The 19,614-nt window shown below is 45.4% G+C and overlaps 2 protein-coding genes across 2 annotated transcripts in view; one reads left to right on the forward strand and one right to left on the reverse strand.

Moving 5' to 3' along the window:
- The window catches only part of CDK5RAP1 (CDK5 regulatory subunit associated protein 1), an 82,019-nt gene that overhangs the window by 49,081 nt on the left and 13,324 nt on the right, over nucleotides 1-19,614 (forward strand). The window lies entirely within an intron of this gene.
- LOC115510198 (vomeromodulin-like) lies at nucleotides 1,317-17,737 on the reverse strand. The gene is made up of 14 exons (XM_030309800.1): nucleotides 17,573-17,737; nucleotides 13,731-13,998; nucleotides 11,020-11,503; nucleotides 10,592-10,693; nucleotides 8,960-9,115; nucleotides 7,972-8,050; nucleotides 7,581-7,638; nucleotides 6,812-6,882; nucleotides 6,227-6,373; nucleotides 5,245-5,367; nucleotides 4,614-4,681; nucleotides 4,299-4,329; nucleotides 2,657-2,717; nucleotides 1,317-1,514 (listed from the first exon to the last, which is right to left on the reverse strand). Exons 2-14 carry the CDS (start codon nucleotides 13,981-13,983, stop codon nucleotides 1,351-1,353), a joined length of 1,797 nt encoding a protein of 598 aa, XP_030165660.1. The 5' UTR covers nucleotides 13,984-13,998; nucleotides 17,573-17,737; the 3' UTR covers nucleotides 1,317-1,350.

A 19,614-nucleotide genomic window follows, 5' to 3' on the forward strand; every position in this document is an offset into this window, starting at 1 on the left:
GGTATTGTTGGTGAGATGCCAAAGAATAGTTGACATGTTCAGAACACTATTCTACGTGGCTCCTTAATGATAAATAAGGATGTCCTTGGCTCAGTATTTCTTAGAGAAGTTTTAGAATGCTTTCATTCTGGAAAATTCTCTGGCATCAAGTGCTGGGTTAGTTTGCTGCCTGAAGATCGTTCTGTGAGGAGATAAGAGACAACTAGTTATATACTTTTAAATACATAAGCTGGCTGCGGGCCCAGACTGAACTACCAGTGCACCCCATCCCCCTGCCCATAGTGCTTGCTTCAAGGATGGAGATATGGAACAAGTCAGGTTAGTGGGAGCCCCGGAGGTTATTTCTGTGCCATTGTTTGAGCTATTCCAGAAAGAAATGGAGAGTGAAGCTCCTGGTAGGTAGAGACCTCCATGTACAGCCCAAACAGAGCCCACCCGGAAATAGTAGAGGCAAGAGATAGATTCTGGTGTCATCGTCTAGGCCCTGCATCAGGCCACTGCTGAAGCTAGTCTCATCCCTGGATGTTCACCACTTATAATTTTATTGTTGTTGCATAAACCAGTTCTGGTTGGGCTATCATTTGTAGCTGGAACACAGTTGACATTCATCTAATCCAATCCTTTGACTCAAGACTGACTTTGGGACACTAAGTGGTATGTCGAAGGCCACTCAGAGCCATGGAGTGTAAGAGCAGGAGGTGGAAAACCAACACTGAGGCAAATGCTGATTTACTTCACTTAGTACTCTAATAATTGATTTGGCCACAGATTCGGGGAAATTTGGAGGTTAAGTAAAAACCTGAATATATAACTTCTGAGGTTTGAGCCAAAATAGAAGAATTTTCCTCAATAAGCATGTTTATCATGAATGGAGTATCTAAGGGTGATGGAGATTCTAAACTTCTTTACTCTCATATATCTTCCCTAGTTCCACCCTCATAATTTAACATTTTCCTGGTGACAGATTTAAATAAAAATCCCATTCTTTTACCTGTTTCTTAGGAAGCAAGTCCTCTTTGAAAATTTCTCTGGGTTTAGGGTTAGATAGATGGGAAGAAGGGGGAAATTTGAGTCAGGATGACAAAGAATGAGAGGCTCTAGCACACAGAAGATGACAGTGTGGATGAATCAGGCATGTATGGTGGAGATGTTTCCAAAGAAATGTTTGAGACATATTCAGAAAAGTATGAGAGTCCTCATGGGACAGTGGATAGATTATTTGATTATATATAACCAAGAGTATCCCACTGTTAGGACTTGTGACTAAAGTAGGCAATGAATCTGCCTAGGGAAGAGTGGGGAGATTAGTTGGAGTCAGTAGGGCGGCCTGGAACAGACTGAGGCTGAGGCCTACTGGCCCCCGTCATTCCTGTGAAGATTGAAGTGCACAGTAGGCCTTTGTGCAAAAGGAAAATATTGGTATTTCTCTCTTACCAACTTAAGTACTTTAACCTTGGCATTGGTTAGAGGATTTGAGGTTAGTCCTGGAGGAACATTCCATGCACTTATCAGTTCTGAAATAAAGAGAAAATGTGATATGAGTTGAAAGAAACAATGGCCAGGCTGGGTTGTTTTAGCCACAGCCAGCTGGAGGGATCTCTGGTTAGTGCACGGCTCTAGGAGAAATCTCTCCCTTGCCCATTCAATGGACAGATTTCAGACATAGTCTCTTAGTCTTGTGTGTGTATGAGGGTGAGTTTACAAAGATCAGAAAAGACCTTAGAATGAACTGGAAACCAAGTGGGTATTCTATGCACAGAGAATTGATATTAAGAGACATATAGGCATGTCTGCCTTCACTAGCTGAAGAAGAAGACCCTGCTGTTTTGGTGTCATTTGCACTATTTTGAACCCCTTTAGAGTTCACCACAAATATGTACAGATAGCATTTTGTACCATCATCTTGGTGGTTATGAAGTTTATGATCTCAGTCTCAAGTTTCTCCAACTCCAGCATCTGTGTGACTAGGTGATCCAGGTCCATTTTCCTCCAAGTGGTAAGATGACCCCTACGGAGCTAGATTTCATTAGGACCCGTAGAAGAGGCATTTAGATTTAATTTTCATGTTTTGCCATCTCAAGATGCTGAAGTCCCTATCTGAAAACTAAGAAGTGATTTTCAGTCCAGATGGTGATTGGATGATACTGTGCTCAGTGCCATGGACTGTTCTGTAATGTGGTTTCGCACCCTTGTCCCTTTCTTATGACTCTGAGTGTTTACATTATTGTTTTTTTAATAGATATTTTTAATTTTTTTAGTGTTTATTTCTTTTGAGAGAGAGTGCATGCAAGTGGGGGGAGGGGCAGAGAGAGGAGAGGCTCTGTGCTGATGGCATGGGGCTCAATCTCATGAACCGTGAGATCATGACATAAGCCAAAAACAAGAGTTGGACACCCAACCAACTGAGCTACCCAGGCGCCCTTTAACTAATTAATTAATTTTATTTTTTGAGAGAGAGTGTGCAAGTGGGGGAAGAGCTCAGGTAGAGGGAGGGAGAGAATCTTAAGCAGGCTCCACACACAGCACAGAGCCTGATGTGGGGTTTGATCTCACGACCACGTGAGATCATGACATGAGCTGAAATCAGGAGTTGGGCGCTTAACCAACTGACTGAGCCACGCAGGTGCTCCTAAGTGTTTAAATTAATTCCACATACCATTAAGGGCAGACAAAAATTTCTTCAGAACCTCAAGCAATATATCTTGCACTTCTGCTTCCTGGAAGAGATGGGAGGAGCATTTTTATCAGTACATCTTGGGTGCCTCTCATATGTGGGTTTTTTCCTAGTGTAAGAAATCTATTACTGGACAAGGCTATATGGGGAGGTGGATGTTGGTCAATCTCTCAGGCTTCTTCGTTGGGGGTTTTCCAAAGCCCTCCAGTAGGTTTTGATGCCTTAGGTGGCTCCTTGAACAAATGTTTATGGGGTCATATTACGTTCTAGACACTGCTGTAGGCTCAGTGGTGCAGCTGCATACTTTCAACACAAAGGTTGAATTCAGTATTGGGAAGGACTGATTGTTGCTGAGCCTGCCTCTTTTGCATTCCCTCCAAGGGCCTCCCAGATCTGCTTCTCTCTGCTGGCACTCTGCTTACCTTTCCCCTCTTCGAAAGGCCTATGATTCTGTGATGCCTACCTTTGGCACATTCTGTTTCCTCTATCCTGTACACACTTTGGGTCTGTGCTAACTTCTGCTCCTTCTTCAAGGTTAAGTTCAGGCATCTTCTCAGGGAACCTACTGTCTGCCTTCTAGTTGGTGCTCTCTCTACTCTGTCATTTTTATGCTACACTGACAACTTTCTGCATAAATGTCTGTGACCCCTGTCAGGTGCGTAGTTACATGAGGCTAGGGACCATGCCTTCTACATTCCTTCCCCTGCATGGAACCTGGCATGCTACATAGCAGCCCAGAGGTAAAGATGAGATGAAGAATCACTGGACTTGCGATACCTCCCAGAGTCTGCCTCTCAACTGACTCCTTATTGTCTCAGGGCTGACATGAGATGCAGACGGTCCCCGTAGTCACCCATAGTCATAAGGTTGCTCACTTCAGGGTGCCCATTGTATGCCTCCACCCAGTGTGTGGCTCCTAGGCTCTTAATGATTTAGCTGATTTATTTATGATTTTCAGCTGTCTCTGTTTTCCTACTTAAATTTGAGGGTCACTCTTAGAATCAGGGATCTCATCACTATTTCATGTTGTATTCTAGGGCTGGGGACATTGTGGTGTTCCCTGAACATTTGTTGAATGAAGGCATGAACATGTACAAGAACAAATATCTTAAATGAGGGTGTGGTTTGTGAACCTCCTGGGAATTTCCTGGAACCTGTTCCCTGGGCCCTGCCCTCTCTCTCCCCCCTTCTCACCTCCCAGGCTTTCATCTGGTGATTCCTGTGCTCACTCGGAATTACTGATGGGAACTACCAATGGGAAGGGTGAGGCTGGGTATATTTGTGAGCAACTCTCATGAACCCAGGCAAGATTAGAATCTAGATCACCTTTTCATTCTTCCAGTGGACTCCAGGACTTCCTTGTGTGTCAGAATCACCCACAACACTAAAAAATCAGGGATTTAGGCCTTCCTTAAGTCACTGACTGAATGTGGGATTCTAGTCATGGCTTTGGGAACTAGCTTGAAGAACTCTCCAGAGAGGGTAAAGGTTTGGAACCTGCTCCACATTGCATCTGTGATCTAGTCTGTGTGACCTTTTCCTTTCCAGAGTCCCTGTGTCACTGAGCATCTGGCATTAAAATAATTTCTCACATACAGATATTTTGAAAATTGAATTGACTTACAGCCTCAGGTGGTGTCACCTTGTCTTCAGAGCTGTCAGGAAACAAGTACAAGGAAAAATTATTTTCACATAAAAAATATTAACCAATTCTAGAGTTTAGGTATTAGTTCACTTCTCAAAGCCACTTATAAAATGTCAAATACAGAGGATAAAGCAATTTTAAGGTGAGTAAAACTCCATTTTGGCTTCCCTGTAATTATGCAGGTATTTCCCAAGGGCCTTTTCCATTATTTTTCTCATGTGATTTGAATTGGGTTCTTGATATTTATTTTTATACTGACAAATGTCAAGAGGACTTTGTAGTTATGGACAGTACCTCATAATCTTGAAGTCTGGTATCAATTTGTCTTTGGAAATCTTGCTGTCATGGGAGATGATTGAGGTCTGCATTAATATAAAACAAATATGCATTAAAAATAATACCTTGAGGGGGACCTGGATGGCTCAGTTGGTTAAGCATCCGACTTCGGCTCAGGTCATGATCTCGTGGTCTGTGAGTTCAAGCCCCGTGTCGGGCTCTGTGCTGACAGTTCAGAGCCTGGAGCCTGCTTCAGATTCTGTGTCTCCCTCTTTCTGCCCCTCCCCCACTTGTGCTCTGTCTCTCTCGGTCTCTCAAAAATGAATAAATGTAAAAAAAAAAAAAAAAAAAAAAAAAAAAGAAAACAACCTTGACCTGATTAGTCAGCGAATGTATCACATTGTGATATGGCCAACAAGATCACAGGTAAGGACTGGAGTGGAGACTCCCTGGTCGCACGAGACAGCCTGTTTATCTCTTCTGCCCTAGGGGCTGAGCCCACCAGCCACCCTTGTCATAAGGGTACCCAGGCACTTGGGCCCTCGGGGATTTGGCCCCCTCCACTCCAGACCGCTCTTTTTTCCGTGTAACTTGTGCTCCTATTAGTTCCTCCTCACAGCTCAGTCCTGATTTGTTACTCAGTACTCACCCTTTCCACGGTAGTAAAATTCTCACCATCCTTTTCCACGGTAATCCACAAGGTGACTTGGAGTTGGTTGCCTGACTTGAAGGAGTAGGCTATTTTGGTGATGCTTGCAGCCAGGTTAGTCATCTGTTGTGAAGAAGTCATCATTTAGAGTATGGAGAAGAAGGAGGACTGCAGAATGGTGCCTTATGAGATACCTGTGCATCATTCAGTTCATTTATTCAGATATTTATTGGCTCTCTAGTATGAGTCGGTCACCTAAGTGGGTACTGGCACAGTGGGTGTGACCACAGCAGATAGGGTCTAATTCCAGATATTTTCCTATATCTCATTTCCTTTCTCAGAAGGACAGTAGGTCATTTAACACATAAAATTTTGCTTTTCTGTTACCCTTCATCCAGCTTAAACCCATTTCTTTCTATGCTCTTTTGGCAGACCACTCTGCACTTAATCATTTTGGAGACCCTGTTAAGGAAACATTGTACATTGCTGAAACAGAGCCTGGCCCATAGAAAGTTCTCCATGATTATTATTTTCTTGTTATTATTGCCTCTATTCCTTCTATCACCCTTGGGGCCAGAAGCAAATGAATACCTCAGATGTCGATAAATCCACTCTCTTGCTCATACTGTGACTGTTGGTAAAGTACTTCTCTCACTTTGGTTTTCTGTAAATTGGGGACAAGAATCCCTACCTCCTGGTGCCATTGTCAGGATGAAATGACACCTGGCTTTGTACTTGGTTTGAAGCAGGAACTCAGAAGACATTTATCCTCCTCTGCCCCTGCTCTCTGCTCTCCTTCGGTGTCAACAAATAACCATTTATATGATCATCATTAAGGGAAAAGCTGTATCCCACAGCATTTCCTCTTATTTACCTCTGGAAGAATGTTCTGGAACCCACTGCATTTTTACCTTTCTCTCAAGAGTTTGACAGACTAGGCTTAAGCAAAGAGGAGAATGGTGTCAGGGTAGATGAGGCTTACCTTGGTGGAGCTCTGCTTGACACTCAGTGTGATGATAACGGTGAGTAATTTATGGGACAGAGTTAGGGAAATGTTGGCATTTCTAGGATCTGGTGGAAGGGGACTTCCAGGTACAGGGACTATATATTTGTTAAAGAAGGCTTTAGCCTAGAGAAAGAAAAGCAGAAAAATCCCTGTTGTCTTGTGAGACTAACATCAGTTTCTATGTCTTTGGAGCCTGGCTGAGATGTTGAGGAGTGAAGTGGCCCCCATGAGGACTGCAGTGGACAAGGATGATGACAGACAGCAGTAGACCCCCCCCCCCAGCCTCCGTGTTGGGGGTCTGTAGGAAGTGGTGGGGTTTGTGGAGATTAGAGAGTAGAAACCTTTTGTAAAGGAGGAAGCACTGCTCTTGTCCAGCTGATTAGCCCTGATGCAGTCCAACTTAGGGCCATCAGACCTCTGATTGTCTAAGAGAAGCCATAAGTCCTCATTTTTGAGGTGAATTCCCCCATTTAAGTGTTCTTGAAGTAGCATATATTTCATGAATTCAGGGATGTCCGCAGCCCTCCTATGGAATCCATTGTAAGCACAAAGAACACTTACACAGTAGAAGATTGAAAGACCTTGTGCAGAAGTCCTGGAACTTTTAACGTTGTACTTGAACAAGTCAGTAGCTGCAGGTGAGAGGAAAGAGAACATCTGGAGACCCCCGTAACCCCCGGGCTCTTGGTGGCTCTGCCCTCCAGATGGGGGACCAGTGTGGACACCTCCCTGTTTCTCAGTCTGAGGCAGAAAGCTGCTGCCCTACTGTGTTTTCCAGTTTCGGGGAGGAAGGCAGCATGAGGGCTTGGCCCTCTCCTTCTTGTGCCAAAACCGCAAATGAGAGAGAGAAGCTTGTTGCCAAGGTGCCAGTTTCATCTACTCTGGGACTGGAGAAATGTTACCAGTTTCCTGCTTTGGCTGTCCTGGCAGCTGCTATCCCACTATGTCCTATCATTCCTGTCTCCCGGATATGTTTGAGGACATTGGAGGGAATTTTTGCTTCTCAGCTTCCCTGGCATGAGGCCTGGAATCCTTGCTCCGACTCTGCACACATGTGCGCTTGGCAAACCATTTAGGTGGCGGGGCTGCCACAGAGACTTCTAAGGGGCTCTTCGCCCTGCTCTGTCCTGGAGAATGTGTCATAGTGGTTCAGGGAAGCCAGTAAGTTACCACATGTTCTGCCTTGAGGTGCTGAGGAGGGTCTATGTGCCTGGAGGCTCAAGGTATTGTAGCTCACGGCCGCCCACTCTCCTGTCTATCATCTGGTGAGATCCCCAAGGAGTCCTCCATTGACCCATGACCCCCAGGGAGCTCTGGTGTTTGTACTCACAGTTCTTGCATTTGCTGAAATCACTGAGATCGATGTCACACGATTCTACTTCTTGAAGCTGTGAAATCACCACCAATGAGCTTTGCCAAGGAAGTGCAGCAGGCCTGTCCTCCTCCCCTTCAGCCCAGTTCATCTTCCCCTCCTCCCCATCCTCTTCCCCTTCTCCCTGTTTCTTGGGCTTCTCTATGGCAGAACTTACACTCTCCCTCTCCCAGTGTGAGGCATTATCCTGTCCTGCTGCTGGGGTCTTTTGGGCCAGAATAGCTCTAAACTTGGGACTCCTGAAGGCCTGATGTCTCCTTTTGGAGTCTCACCCAGCATCAGGAACAAATCGCTTTCCCCCAGTGACCTAGACCTCTGAGGTGGTGCCCTCCTTTTTCCCAACACTTACCTTCTCTTTCATAGCTACTGTCAACACTTGAGAAACGATTTGGTCCAAAGGCAGAGGCACTGGCAAAGTATTTGTGACCCTGGGAAAGATATGTGGAGGACTATGTGATTCTTGCATTTCTGGATTTTGCCCAGGCATTGGAGAAAACCCATCTATTCATGAAACAGCTGCATGATGTCCTGCTTCTTAATTTGTACCAACACCCGAGCGCTTTTGTCTACAGTTTCAGTCATTAAGGAAGATACTACAAGGATCCCTGGGAAAATTACCAATGCCTGACATCTGACCCAGCAATCCCATGTAGAGGGATTTATTCTTCAGACACTCGTTCATGTTAGTGAACAGACCTGTCTGGGACCTTACTAGTTGGAGTTGGGTACAAAAGTTAACAGTTGAAAAACACAACTATTCCTTGATAAGGGACTATTAAATTACAGTGCATCTTCATAATGGAATACTAGGCCATAAAAAATGAAGAAGCTATTTATATATTGATGCAACAGATTTCAAGCTATTTTTTAAGTGAGGCAATCAGAGTCCAGAAAGGTGTATATGGTATTCACCCCTTTCTGTGTGTGTATACACACACACAACTGTGCACATGCAAATAGTGTCTCTGAAAGCCAATGGAAGAGACTAGATCCTTTGGTTGCTTCCAGGGAGGAGTATTAGCCAGCTGGTATACATGGGTGGGAGGAAGACTTTTCATTGTATGGCTTTTTGTATCTTTTGGATTTTGATTTAGGTGAATGTATTGCTTAAGCAAAAAGAACAAAATACAAAGAGTATGCTTAGCAGAATGCAGGCAGAGTGAGAGAAGGTTGTTTTGAAATGTGCTGGGCGTTCCCAAGCAAAGACCCCTGACTGGGACTCCCAATTACTGATCATTCAAACCATTGGGTTGGCCAAACTCCACCCTAAGGGTGGTATCAACGGGGACATTCTGGCACATATGGATATAGAAAATGAGAAAAATGGTCTCACGTACGTTTCCACTACTTGAAGGGTCACTTTCTTGAACTTGATGTCCTTGTCCTGGACTTGGAGGTTGATGCATTGGGTATTGTTCGTGGAAATGCCAATTTTCAGAGTTATATCGCTGTGTACTTGATATCCCAGTAGGCTGACTACAGGTCCTGCTAGGCTGTGGAGAATAAGATGTAGGTGAAACCAGGCCTAGCTCCAGGATGTCACTCAGGCCAAGCAATAGGCATTTTGGGAGTAAGCCTCATGTGTTTGTCTAGATTATTTGAGAGGGAAAGTTTGGTGCTCTTCAAGTGAGCATGCCTCAAGGTTGGCCTTCTCTTACACAGGATTAGATCCTGGTTCACGGGAGGCATTTATAAAATCACTCTCCTCACCAGCCTTCAAGAAGTCTTCTTTTGGGGCATCTGGGTGGCTTAGTCAGTGAAGCGTTTGACTTCGGCTCAGGCCATGATCTCGCAGTTCATGGGTTCGAGCCCTACATCAGGCTCTGTGCTGACCGCTCAGAGCCTGGAGACTACTTCGGATTCTGTGTCTCCCTCTCTTTCTGCCCCTCCCATACTCTGTCTGTCTCTCTTTCAAAAATAAACATTAAAAAAAAAAAAATGAAGTCTTTTGTTGGTGGCACGAGGCCGACTTGTAATGAGAAGCTCATTACAAGTTCACTTTTGTGCCCAGCATCCCCAGCTGTGTGTTGTGTGGGTTACAGCATAAGAAAAACCCACCATTTACCAAAACCAGGCCTCATTAAAGTCAGATGTTCTCGAGAAGACAAATGGCCCTTCCTGCTACTGCTAACTGTAGTGGTCACAAACATGGCCTCTGGAGGCAGAATGCCTGGGTTTGAACCCTGTCAGCTGTATGTAACTGGTTTTGGTAGTCTAAACTGGTTTCCTAGTGTAGAAATAGGACTGCTTTTCTGATGAGGTTGTCAGAAGGGTTCAGTGAGTTCAGAGCGCCTCAGTTAAGTGCTTGGCTGGAGTTTGCTCGGTGAAAGGTTTTAGTGCCATGTGTGTGATAGTTCAAGAAGCTGCCTTCTCCCCAGTGTAGGTTGCCTGTCCTCATGTCTTCCTGTGTGCCTTGGACCTACACTGCTAACCTGTTCTCCCCCACCTGTTGATGTTCACTGAGGACAGGGACTGCCATTACTCCTGTGCCCAGCACAACATCTGGTATAGAGATGTGTATTAATTACCCATTAGGTGGATGACTGATGCATGCATTTTAATCATCTCTGTCCACCCCCGCCCCCAAATGCCTGGGACAGTGTTTGTAGAGTGGGCTGATTCTTCTTGGAGGGTCCAGATTATTTGGAGCCTGCATTTCCCATAATACCAGTGTATATGTCATTTTCTGTGGTTTTTCTCTTCACTGCCCATGTATAAAATTGTGCAGATTTCACATGGAGATCTGGATTTCTGGCTGTGCTTACACTATTTGAGGATGGGGCTTCATGGGGTCATTCTCCTGCATTGGTCCTTTGGGGCAGAAGAGACAGGCAGCTATTCCTGGTGCCCAGTTTGCCCCACCCTCAATCATCCAACCTTATTCTGTGTTGCTCTGCCTGGCCCTTGGACTCTGGCTCTTAAGTCCCCAGGCTAACTGTCTTGGCTGACTGATTTGGAAACAGGCTCACCCTTTTCCACCTATGAAGGCGGTAGTTGTGGTAGAGACGAGGATCCCATCACCTGTCATGGTTGATGTCATACTCTCCACAGTCACTTCTTGAACATTTAATCTGCAAAGTGACAGCATCATGGGTCAGTCCTGGCTTCACAAATCAGCCTGGGCAGCAGGAGAGGTACCCCTGAAGCAGCCATTTAACAATTTACCAACCCATCCATTCCCAGGACTCCCTGGCTCCCTTACCCACTCTGCTCTTTAAGCTGAAGAAATCTTGGTCGTATTTCCCTCTGAAAGGGCACCCTTTCAGCACAGAACTAGAATATTGCTTCATGAAAATGTGGTTGTCCCTTTCCATGGTATTGTTGGAGGTTGAACTTCAGTGTCCCCAAACAGCAGCTCTCTTCTTGTGTCAGACCTTAGGATCAAGGAAGCACTTACCCCAGTAAGAGTTCTGCTAGGTCAGCATTTCTCAGCAGGCCTGTGACTGCATCACTAACACCTACTGGCACTAGACTGTTCAGCACACCGTCGGTGGATTCTGTGAGCTTGCCGGCTTGGTTAACGATATCATTCAGAGGCTGGGGGAGATTTGGGAGGTCAAGGGTGTTGACAAGTCCTTTTACAGGATTCTTCTCTGCACCAGTGGGTAGTAGTCTGCCCAGAGTCTCTTGGATATTGAGGGCATTAGTGGCTGTTGAGAGCAATGACAGTGGGAGCTTTGGGGACTGGCCACCACTTTCCTTGCCCAGGATACCACCAAGAACATCACTTCCAGGTATGTTGAGGGATGAAGTGAGGTCTAACACAGACAGTAGGTTGGAGTTAGACAATGTAGATATCACTGTCCCAAGCACACCAGCTAGATCTATCTCCTCACACATCAGCATCTTCTCGATCTGTGGGGGCAGCGTGGCGTTCAAATCTGAAAAGGGTCAAGAGACATGATCTTGCTGTTGGGTGTCCAACTGATTCAACCAGAGGAACCTTCCCAGCCGGAGAGCCAGCACCTCTGAATTGTTAGGCCCTTAGCTACTGTATATCATGCCTTCTGGATATATCACTCCCTCCCACTGCCCACCACAGGACAGCCTGGTGATACAGAGATAACCTGTCCCCTGTTAAGAGTTAACATTTGTTAGCCACCTACCTGAGGCCAGCCTAGTGTTGAGTATGTTACTCTAAAGTGGTTTGAGCATGGAATGAAAGAATTTAGTTTAGCTCTGGAGCCCAGTAGTCCCAAGTATATAAGGTCTAGACACTTCCTTGAAGTCCAAGTGGCCTGGGGCAGAGTATTCTCTTTCCTGAGCCTCAGTCTCTGCACCTGTCTAGGAATGATAGAACCTGCAGCATGGGTTGTTGGGCACAGGACAAATGTTGAGCTGATTTTAAGTACTCAGTAAGGTTGAGGTGGCTGGCGAAGAGGTAGTGGAGCTCACAGACCTGTACTCCTCTGTTCTCCATCTGTGTGACTCTATGCGAGTCTCTTCTCTTCTCTAGGCCTCGTTTTCCCCTTGTGGGTCATCGGGAGGTCTTGCCACCTTTGACAAGCTGCCCATACTAAGAGACCTCCTGCATCAGCACTGATCCTCCAGCATTTTTATCATCAGGGTGGAGGAGATGCTCACCATGTCTTTGCCTTCACACTGGAGACAAGCAGGGCAGGGAGAAGTGGAATCCCAGAAGATGGTGGGGAGGGAGAGAGGGTCAAGAGCCAACTTGGAGAACTGTGAAGTCACAGGGGTCCTATCCTATCCTGCTCTCAGTGGCCTGAGAAAGGAACTCAGAAGAGGAGCTATTACATCTGGCTGGTGGTCAACCCTGTCTATCTCAGCAAAGAGCTTAATTGGGCCAAAGGACAACATTCCTATTCCAGAATAGGAATAGCCGCATGTCACAACATATAGAGAAGTGGCGAGGGAAAAATAATCAGGCCAGAGGTCTCCTCCAGGGGGAGGAGGAGAAAGGGGGAGAGGGAGGCAGCCCTGCAGGAGCCTTGGGGTCCTCAGCCCTATGGCTGGGTTTTATTCCTTAAACTCAGTTGTGAGTACAAGAGTATTTGCTATATGTATATATATGTGTGTGTGTGTGTGTGTGTGTGTGTGTGTGTGTGTGTGTGTGTATATATATGTATATATATATGTGTATATATATTTTATGTCTGACAAAATTAACAACCACCACCACCACCACCAAATCACTGTTTGTTGGGTATACAACTGTCATTTTTTTCTTTTGTACCACTGTCTGAACTTTTCTATATATTTCAACTCTTTTGTCATAAGGCAGAGTGGTGGGCAGAGTGGAGGAAATGTTCCTAAAGAGGCAAAGCAGTGGATGTGTGAGCTGTGGGGCTGGGTACCATGATCACTAGGCAGCCACCAATTTTCCCTCTGTCACCCTGTCCTTTCATCCTGGAAGGCTGGCTGCAGAAGGCTGTTGCAGGGAGCTTTGTGGACTTTCCTATTGGCCTTCATTTGCTCAAGAGTCCTACTCCCTTCTTGGTCCCCAAAGAGAGTCACTTCTTTGCCAAGCCTTGTAATTCCTGAGCTCCTCTGCTCTCTGGCCCTAAGAGACTGCCAGAGGACAGAATTCCACATCTCTTTAAGGAGGAGGCTGAGACTCAAGAAGGGTGTGAGAAGGGCGTTTGGAAAGAGCAAATCTGGTCAGGGGGTTTGGTAGTGGACTTGGATCTCCCATTTCTTGGCCCTTTGTCAACCAGGTTGATGCTTTAAGTACGTGTGGGTGTTTGGGATGAGCTGTGGGGCCCAGCATTGGAAGCCATGAGAGGTCCTGGCAGTGTGCAGGTGATAAGGGTCACATAAAAGGCAGGTAGCCATTTGACTGGATCCAAGAGTTCCCTTCTCCAGGGTTGCTTTGACCAGTCCTTCCCCATGTGTGGACTACAGACAAGTAGCTTCAACATCATCTTGGAGCTTATTAGAAAACCAGGTTTTCATGCCCTCTGCAGTATTGATGTATCACAATGTGTGGGAGTGGAGCCCAGGCAGCTGTTTTGTTAACAAACTCCCAAGGTGATTTTGATGCCTTCTCCTTATTGGAGGTGTAATCAGCTTTTGGGCTTGGAAATGAGAGGTGTGTGTGAGTGGGTGGAAAGTCAAAGGTGAGCAGGTGAAACAAGTTTTACTTACATTCTTCGAGTTTGCTGCTAGACATGAAGTACCTGGCCACTGGTAGACACCTGCCTCCTGGGGTCCTAGTTGGATGTTTCTTAGATGGAGAATCTTTTGGGGCACTTCTGAACAGTGGCAGATTGAGAGGTGCTTTTTTGGTGACCTCAAGGGCTAATTGAGGGAGATTTCCCAGCAGCAAAGATGGATTCTGCAGGTCAAGTGCTCTTGCCTGGACGGTCAGCGTGAAGACCAGGGCCCAGAGGGTCAGCATCTTGGCGACTGATATCTGCAAAAGCAAGTTATTTTAGAGACCACGCTCCCAATGGATCATAGGGGTGCCACTATGTTTGTATTAGACATGCACCTACAAGGGCCCTCGCTCTTGTGGAAAGGTTCCACTCACATTTTTGACATTCTAGTCTGTATATTGTATTCATCAGACAGTGTTCCATCATATGGCAAAGTCTTGTTTTCTCCTACTTCTTTTTCAGCTCTGCATGAAGATATCCACAGGCTGGTGGCAGTCTTTGAGTACAGGCCAAGCCCTGCCAATAGCCTTACCTCTATGGTCCACATCCTCCTGCCAGGTTTCCTTTTCTCAAATGCCCTTGGAGCCATCTCAGTTACCAACTGGGGAATTCAAGAATTTTGAATGATCCAGCTACAAAGGTTATTGCTCTAATGGTGGTCAAGGTCTCTCCCAGCTTTTGATCAACTAATATAAAGCACTGTCCTTGTTGGTATGAGCTTTCCATGTGCCAGTCCCTTTGTGGAGAGTAAGCGGACATTAGCTGCTCTAAGCTCTCTACACAACCCTGAGAAGGAGGGTCTATCTTTATTTTATAGATGGTGAAACTTGTGGTACAGAGCAGGCAATATGCTTGCCTGTGCCCACTGGCCAGCTTCCAGCTGCTAGTTTTGCCCAATCAGAATGAAATCACCCAATGAATCAGACCCGAGCTTGGCACCCTCCACCCATTTGGTCATTGGGCTGTCCTGGCATTTCAGCTCAGTGTGCAGAGGCCAGAACCATCTTTATGTCAGTATGACCATCTCAGGCCCTCTCTTGTCTTTTTAAAGCCTGTTCCCATGTTCTGGGAGAGCATTAGCGTGGTCTAGTGGTGGCATTGGACCATCCTCATTATTGTGTTGGTGGCTGGCACACAGGAGGCTCCTCTGTGTGTGGATCAATGATCAAGTTAACCCATTTCCCACTTTCTGTAGCCTCTTCTATTGTAGGGCACTGGGTGGTCCTAACGACCATGGGGCATGTGGCTTCTTTTTCTTGGCCAGGGTTGAGCAGCCATAACTGTTGTGAATGTGTAAACTTACAAGTCCTGACTTTACCTCTCTTTGTTGGGATATGTATCCATACATATCTATGTATAGAGTACTGGTCCGTGTGCTAATTATTTCATCCACAACATCTTTTATAATTTTCGCAGCAAATCTAGACACTCGATAATATTATTACCCCATTTCCAGCTGAGGGGCCTTAGCTTCAGCAAGAAGGCAGAGAGCTGGGTCCACCCAGGCAGAAAACCCATGTTTGACTCTGAGCTCAGTTGTGTGACCCAGTGGTGATTGTTTCCCTTCTCTGGCTGTCACATTCCTCCCTTACAATGATTCTCTCAAGTCTTTCTCTCTCTAATGTTTAAGGTAATACAGAGGTTTGTGTCTTGGGGTATGTTCTGTCAGTAAAGCCAGTAGACTCTGGAGTTCCTCCCTGCATTTCTTACCTAATCAAGTTTTATAAAATAAGGCTTATCAACCTCTGCTCTTGCCATGCATAGGCATTGTCCAAATCAAGTTGCCTGCCATTTATCAAGACTGAGGAGAATTGGGCACCTGGGTGGCTTAGTCGGTTAAGCTTCTTGACTCTTGATTTCGGCTCAGGTCATGATCTCACAGTTTGTGAGATTGAGCCCTGTATTGGGGTCTGTGCTGACAGCATGGAGCCTACCTACTTGGGATTCTCTCTCTTCCTCTTTCTCTGCCCCTCCCCTGCTTGCACTCTCTCCTCCCCTCTCTCAAAATAAAGAAATAAACTTAAAAAAAGAAAAAAAAATAACTGAGAAGAACTGCTATTGATGAAATGTTGGGAAAGACATAATGGGAAGCCAGTGACATCTTTCATATGGGACAAGTTAGACTTTAGGAGAAAACTCATCACATTTTCATTACTTTTCTCATTTTACCCTTACCTGTGAGGAATTTAGTGTAAAGGTGACTTTAAGTGTTCTGTGAGGGAAAAAATAATAAAATTCTCTGCCTGTGACTGAATTTGTGGCAGCATTATTAGATGTTGTCTTGAATGGAATCATTAAAAAATCTCAGGAAAGATCCCCCATTTTAAAAATTAATTAATTAATTAATTTAATTAAAAAAAATTTTTTTTTCAACGTTTATTTATTTTTGGGACAGAGAGACAGAGCATGAACAGGGGAGGGGCAGAGAGAGAGGGAGACACAGAATCGGAAACAGGCTCCAGGCTCTGAGCCATCAGCCCAGAGCCTGACACGGGGCTCGAACTCACGGACCGCGAGATCGTGACCTGGCTGAAGTCGGACGCCCAACCGACTGCGCCACCCAGGCGCCCCAATTAATTAATTTTTAAATTTATATCCAAGTTAGTTAGCATATCGTGAAGCAATGATTTCAGGAGTAGATTCCTTAATGCCCCTTACCCATTTAGCCCATCCCCCCTCCCACAACCCCTCCAGTAACCCTGTTTGTTCTCCATATTTATTAATCTCTTCTGATTTGTCCCCCTCCCTGTTTTTATATTATTTTTGCTTCCCTTCCCTTCTGTTCATCTGTTTTGTATCTTAAAGTCCTCATATGAGTGAAGTCATATGATATTTGTCTTTCTCTGACTAATTTTGCTTAGCACAATACCCTCTAGTTCCATCCACATACTTGGAAATGGCAAGATTTCATTCTTTTTTATTGCTGAGTAATACTCCATTATGTGTATGTATGTATGTGTATGTATGTGTGTGTATACACACATACATACACATACATACATGCATGTCATCTTTATCCATTCATCTGTTGATGGACATTTAAGATCCTCCCTTTTTTATTTTATTTTATTTTTTTTTAATTTTTTTTTTCAACGTTTATTTATTTTTGGGACAGAGAGAGACAGAGCATGAACGGGGGAGGGGCAGAGAGAGAGGGAGACACAGAACCGGAAACAGGCTCCAGGCTCTGAGCCATCAGCCCAGAGCCTGATGCGGGGCTCGAACTCACGGACCGCGAGATCGTGACCTGGCTGAAGTCGGACGCTTAACCTACTGTGCCACCCAGGCGCCCCGATCCTCCCTTTTTTAAAAAAGATTTTATTTTTAAGTAATCTCTATACCCAATGTGGGACTTAAACTCACAACTCCAAGAACTGAGCCAGCCAGGTACCCCAAGAGATCCCCATTTTTAAAAGAAGTTACATACCAGGAAATTGTTAACGCCTACCACTCTAGGTACAGTGCTGTGCATTTCAGTAGGGAGGGGCATTGCTAAAGAGATTCTAAATGCAAAACCCTAAGTAGGTCTCTTTTCTTAAACTGTCCTATGCTTGTTTCTGCCTCAGAGTTTTGAATTTCTCTTTCATGAAGTTTTAAAACTATTTATTTTGAGAGAGAGAGTGAGAGCAGGAAGGACAGAGAGAGAGAGAGAGAGAGAGAGAGAGAGAGAATTCTAAGCAGGTTCCTCACTGTCAATGCAGAGCTGGACATGGGGCTCCATCCCACAAACTGTGAGATCATGACCTGAGCTGAAATCGAGAGTTGGACACGTAACCAACTGAGCCACCCAGGCACCCCTCTTTCGTGAATTTTGATGTAGCAAGTTCTTACCTTGTCCAACACTGATGGGTCGATGTTGATGGGAGAACGTTTTTGGAAGCTGCCTCCCCTCCTGCTCTTGCTTGTGAACTGTCAGAGGAAAGCTACATCTCATTTTATAGACCAGTGTCTCTCGCAGAAGTTGTCAGACATGCAGGGACGTGATCCAAGTGTGCTGATAAGGGTGGCATGATATAGGCTGACTTCCAAGATCAACACCTACTAATGGTTGTGACATTTGTCAGCGTCTTTCTGAGAGATGTTCAAGGTGCTTGGAACTTTTTTGGAGATGCAGCCAGGCCAAGTATCTGTTCCTTCCTTATTTTAAACCTTCACAAGCCTGTTATCTTTGAGTCAGGTGGGTACTGGGTGAATGGCAAGAGTAGAGGGGTGTTTAAGGCTGGCAGGTGCCAACCCAGTGAGAGTCCTTTATGGTGCCAGTGCCATGCCCTGGCCATGGTTGGCACTCAGCATTGACCAGTGCTAGGGTGGGGATCTGAGGGAGAGGGGATGGGATCCCTCCGGAAAGGGTGTTTACGGACAGACTTCTGGTCAAGTGACATTTTATATGAGATGTGTGCAGTTAGAAGCATCCAAACTTGCAAAGATTTCAGGGAGAAGTGATGGAAGTAGGAAGGTTGGAATATACACAGTGTCTGCAGTGGGTGAGAGCATGAAGGCATGTCTGGGGGATTTTAGGTATGGGAGTTATAAAATTTGCTCAGTCCCCTTTCCTTTCCCTAATCACACTTGGAATGAAACTTGAATAGTGGTGCTCATTTGTATTCAAGAATTCTAGGCTCTTTCTCATCTGTCATCTCATTTAATGGCTCCTAAAACTTCAGAGACTGTTCTCTGGGCCTCTGGCCTCTATTTCAGAGAAAGCCCAGTCATCTGTTAGGTTCCTACCACTTGAAATTTTGTGATTTTGTACATCCTATATGATCAGCCTGTGGTGTTACTACAGCTTTACAGTGCAAGAGTATAGGAGAGGGAGATAATTTTGACTAAGGGGTTGGTTAGTCAGAATCATCTCCTGCCTCTCTCTACCTGAAGCTTAGTCCAGGATCCCTGCCCTGAAGCAAGCTCAGCACGTTTGCTGTAGGGCCCTCTTCAACCCCATGGGAGTTCCCATACTGTGAATCTCAGCTATAGTTTCATTTGCCAAATGTTCCATTTGGGGCTTTGCTGAAATGTCAAATGCAAAAAACAAATGACAGTTGACCTTTTCTCAAAAGGCAGAACATAGAGTTTTATATATGATAAGTAGAAGACAAAACCCAGCTGCCTTGGGTCTTATTTTTCTTGGGCATCTGAGGGAAATGGAGTCATCTTTTAGGCAAAAATTGTGACATCGGTTGGTGGATGTGGCCCTTGATTTTACTTCCTCTAGTGGTTCTCTGGACCCAATGAATGACTCCAACTCCAGGGGTTGGGAAAGGGCACATCCCGGATGCAGCCCCTGATGGCCCTTGGGGCCTCCCCATTCTTTGTCTTTCTCTCCTCCAACCTTTGGAGGTGGGGCAGTCATTGGATTCTGCTAATCCACAATCTATGGGAAGCTCTTTCACTCACTGTGGCTTATCACACTGGGCAAAGGGCCTGCTTGTTCCCAAGCCCTAAGTGATTTGACCTGCTGACTCTTGAAAGACAGGACCCTTTCAAGGCTGGCCAAGGCTTGGCTGAGATCACAGTTGCAGATGATAAGGCAGGTACTAATTCTTAATGGCCTCTGTGTGAGGATGTCTTCATAGATGTGGCTGAGCTGTGCATGTCCTGCTGACGGGCATCAGGATTTTGACCTTTCACAGGTGTTTCTTTAGTGATATACACACACCTGTGCACACATTTATATGCTTGTCTAAGTTTTTCTGATCCCTGGAACTCATTGGTCTTGCCTCAGTTTCCTGCTCTGGTATAATCAATCTCAGATCTTGGCCAATAACAGGAATTCACAGGGACCTCCTGCAGGGAACTTGTATCCCTGCATACTCTTAAGTTGCTTGTAAAATTTGGGTCAGTTTTCATTTCTTAGGATACATGTCTCTTATGAG

Source organism: Lynx canadensis, chromosome A3, assembly GCF_007474595.2.
Source record: "Lynx canadensis isolate LIC74 chromosome A3, mLynCan4.pri.v2, whole genome shotgun sequence".
Classification (NCBI taxonomy): domain Eukaryota; kingdom Metazoa; phylum Chordata; class Mammalia; order Carnivora; family Felidae; genus Lynx; species Lynx canadensis.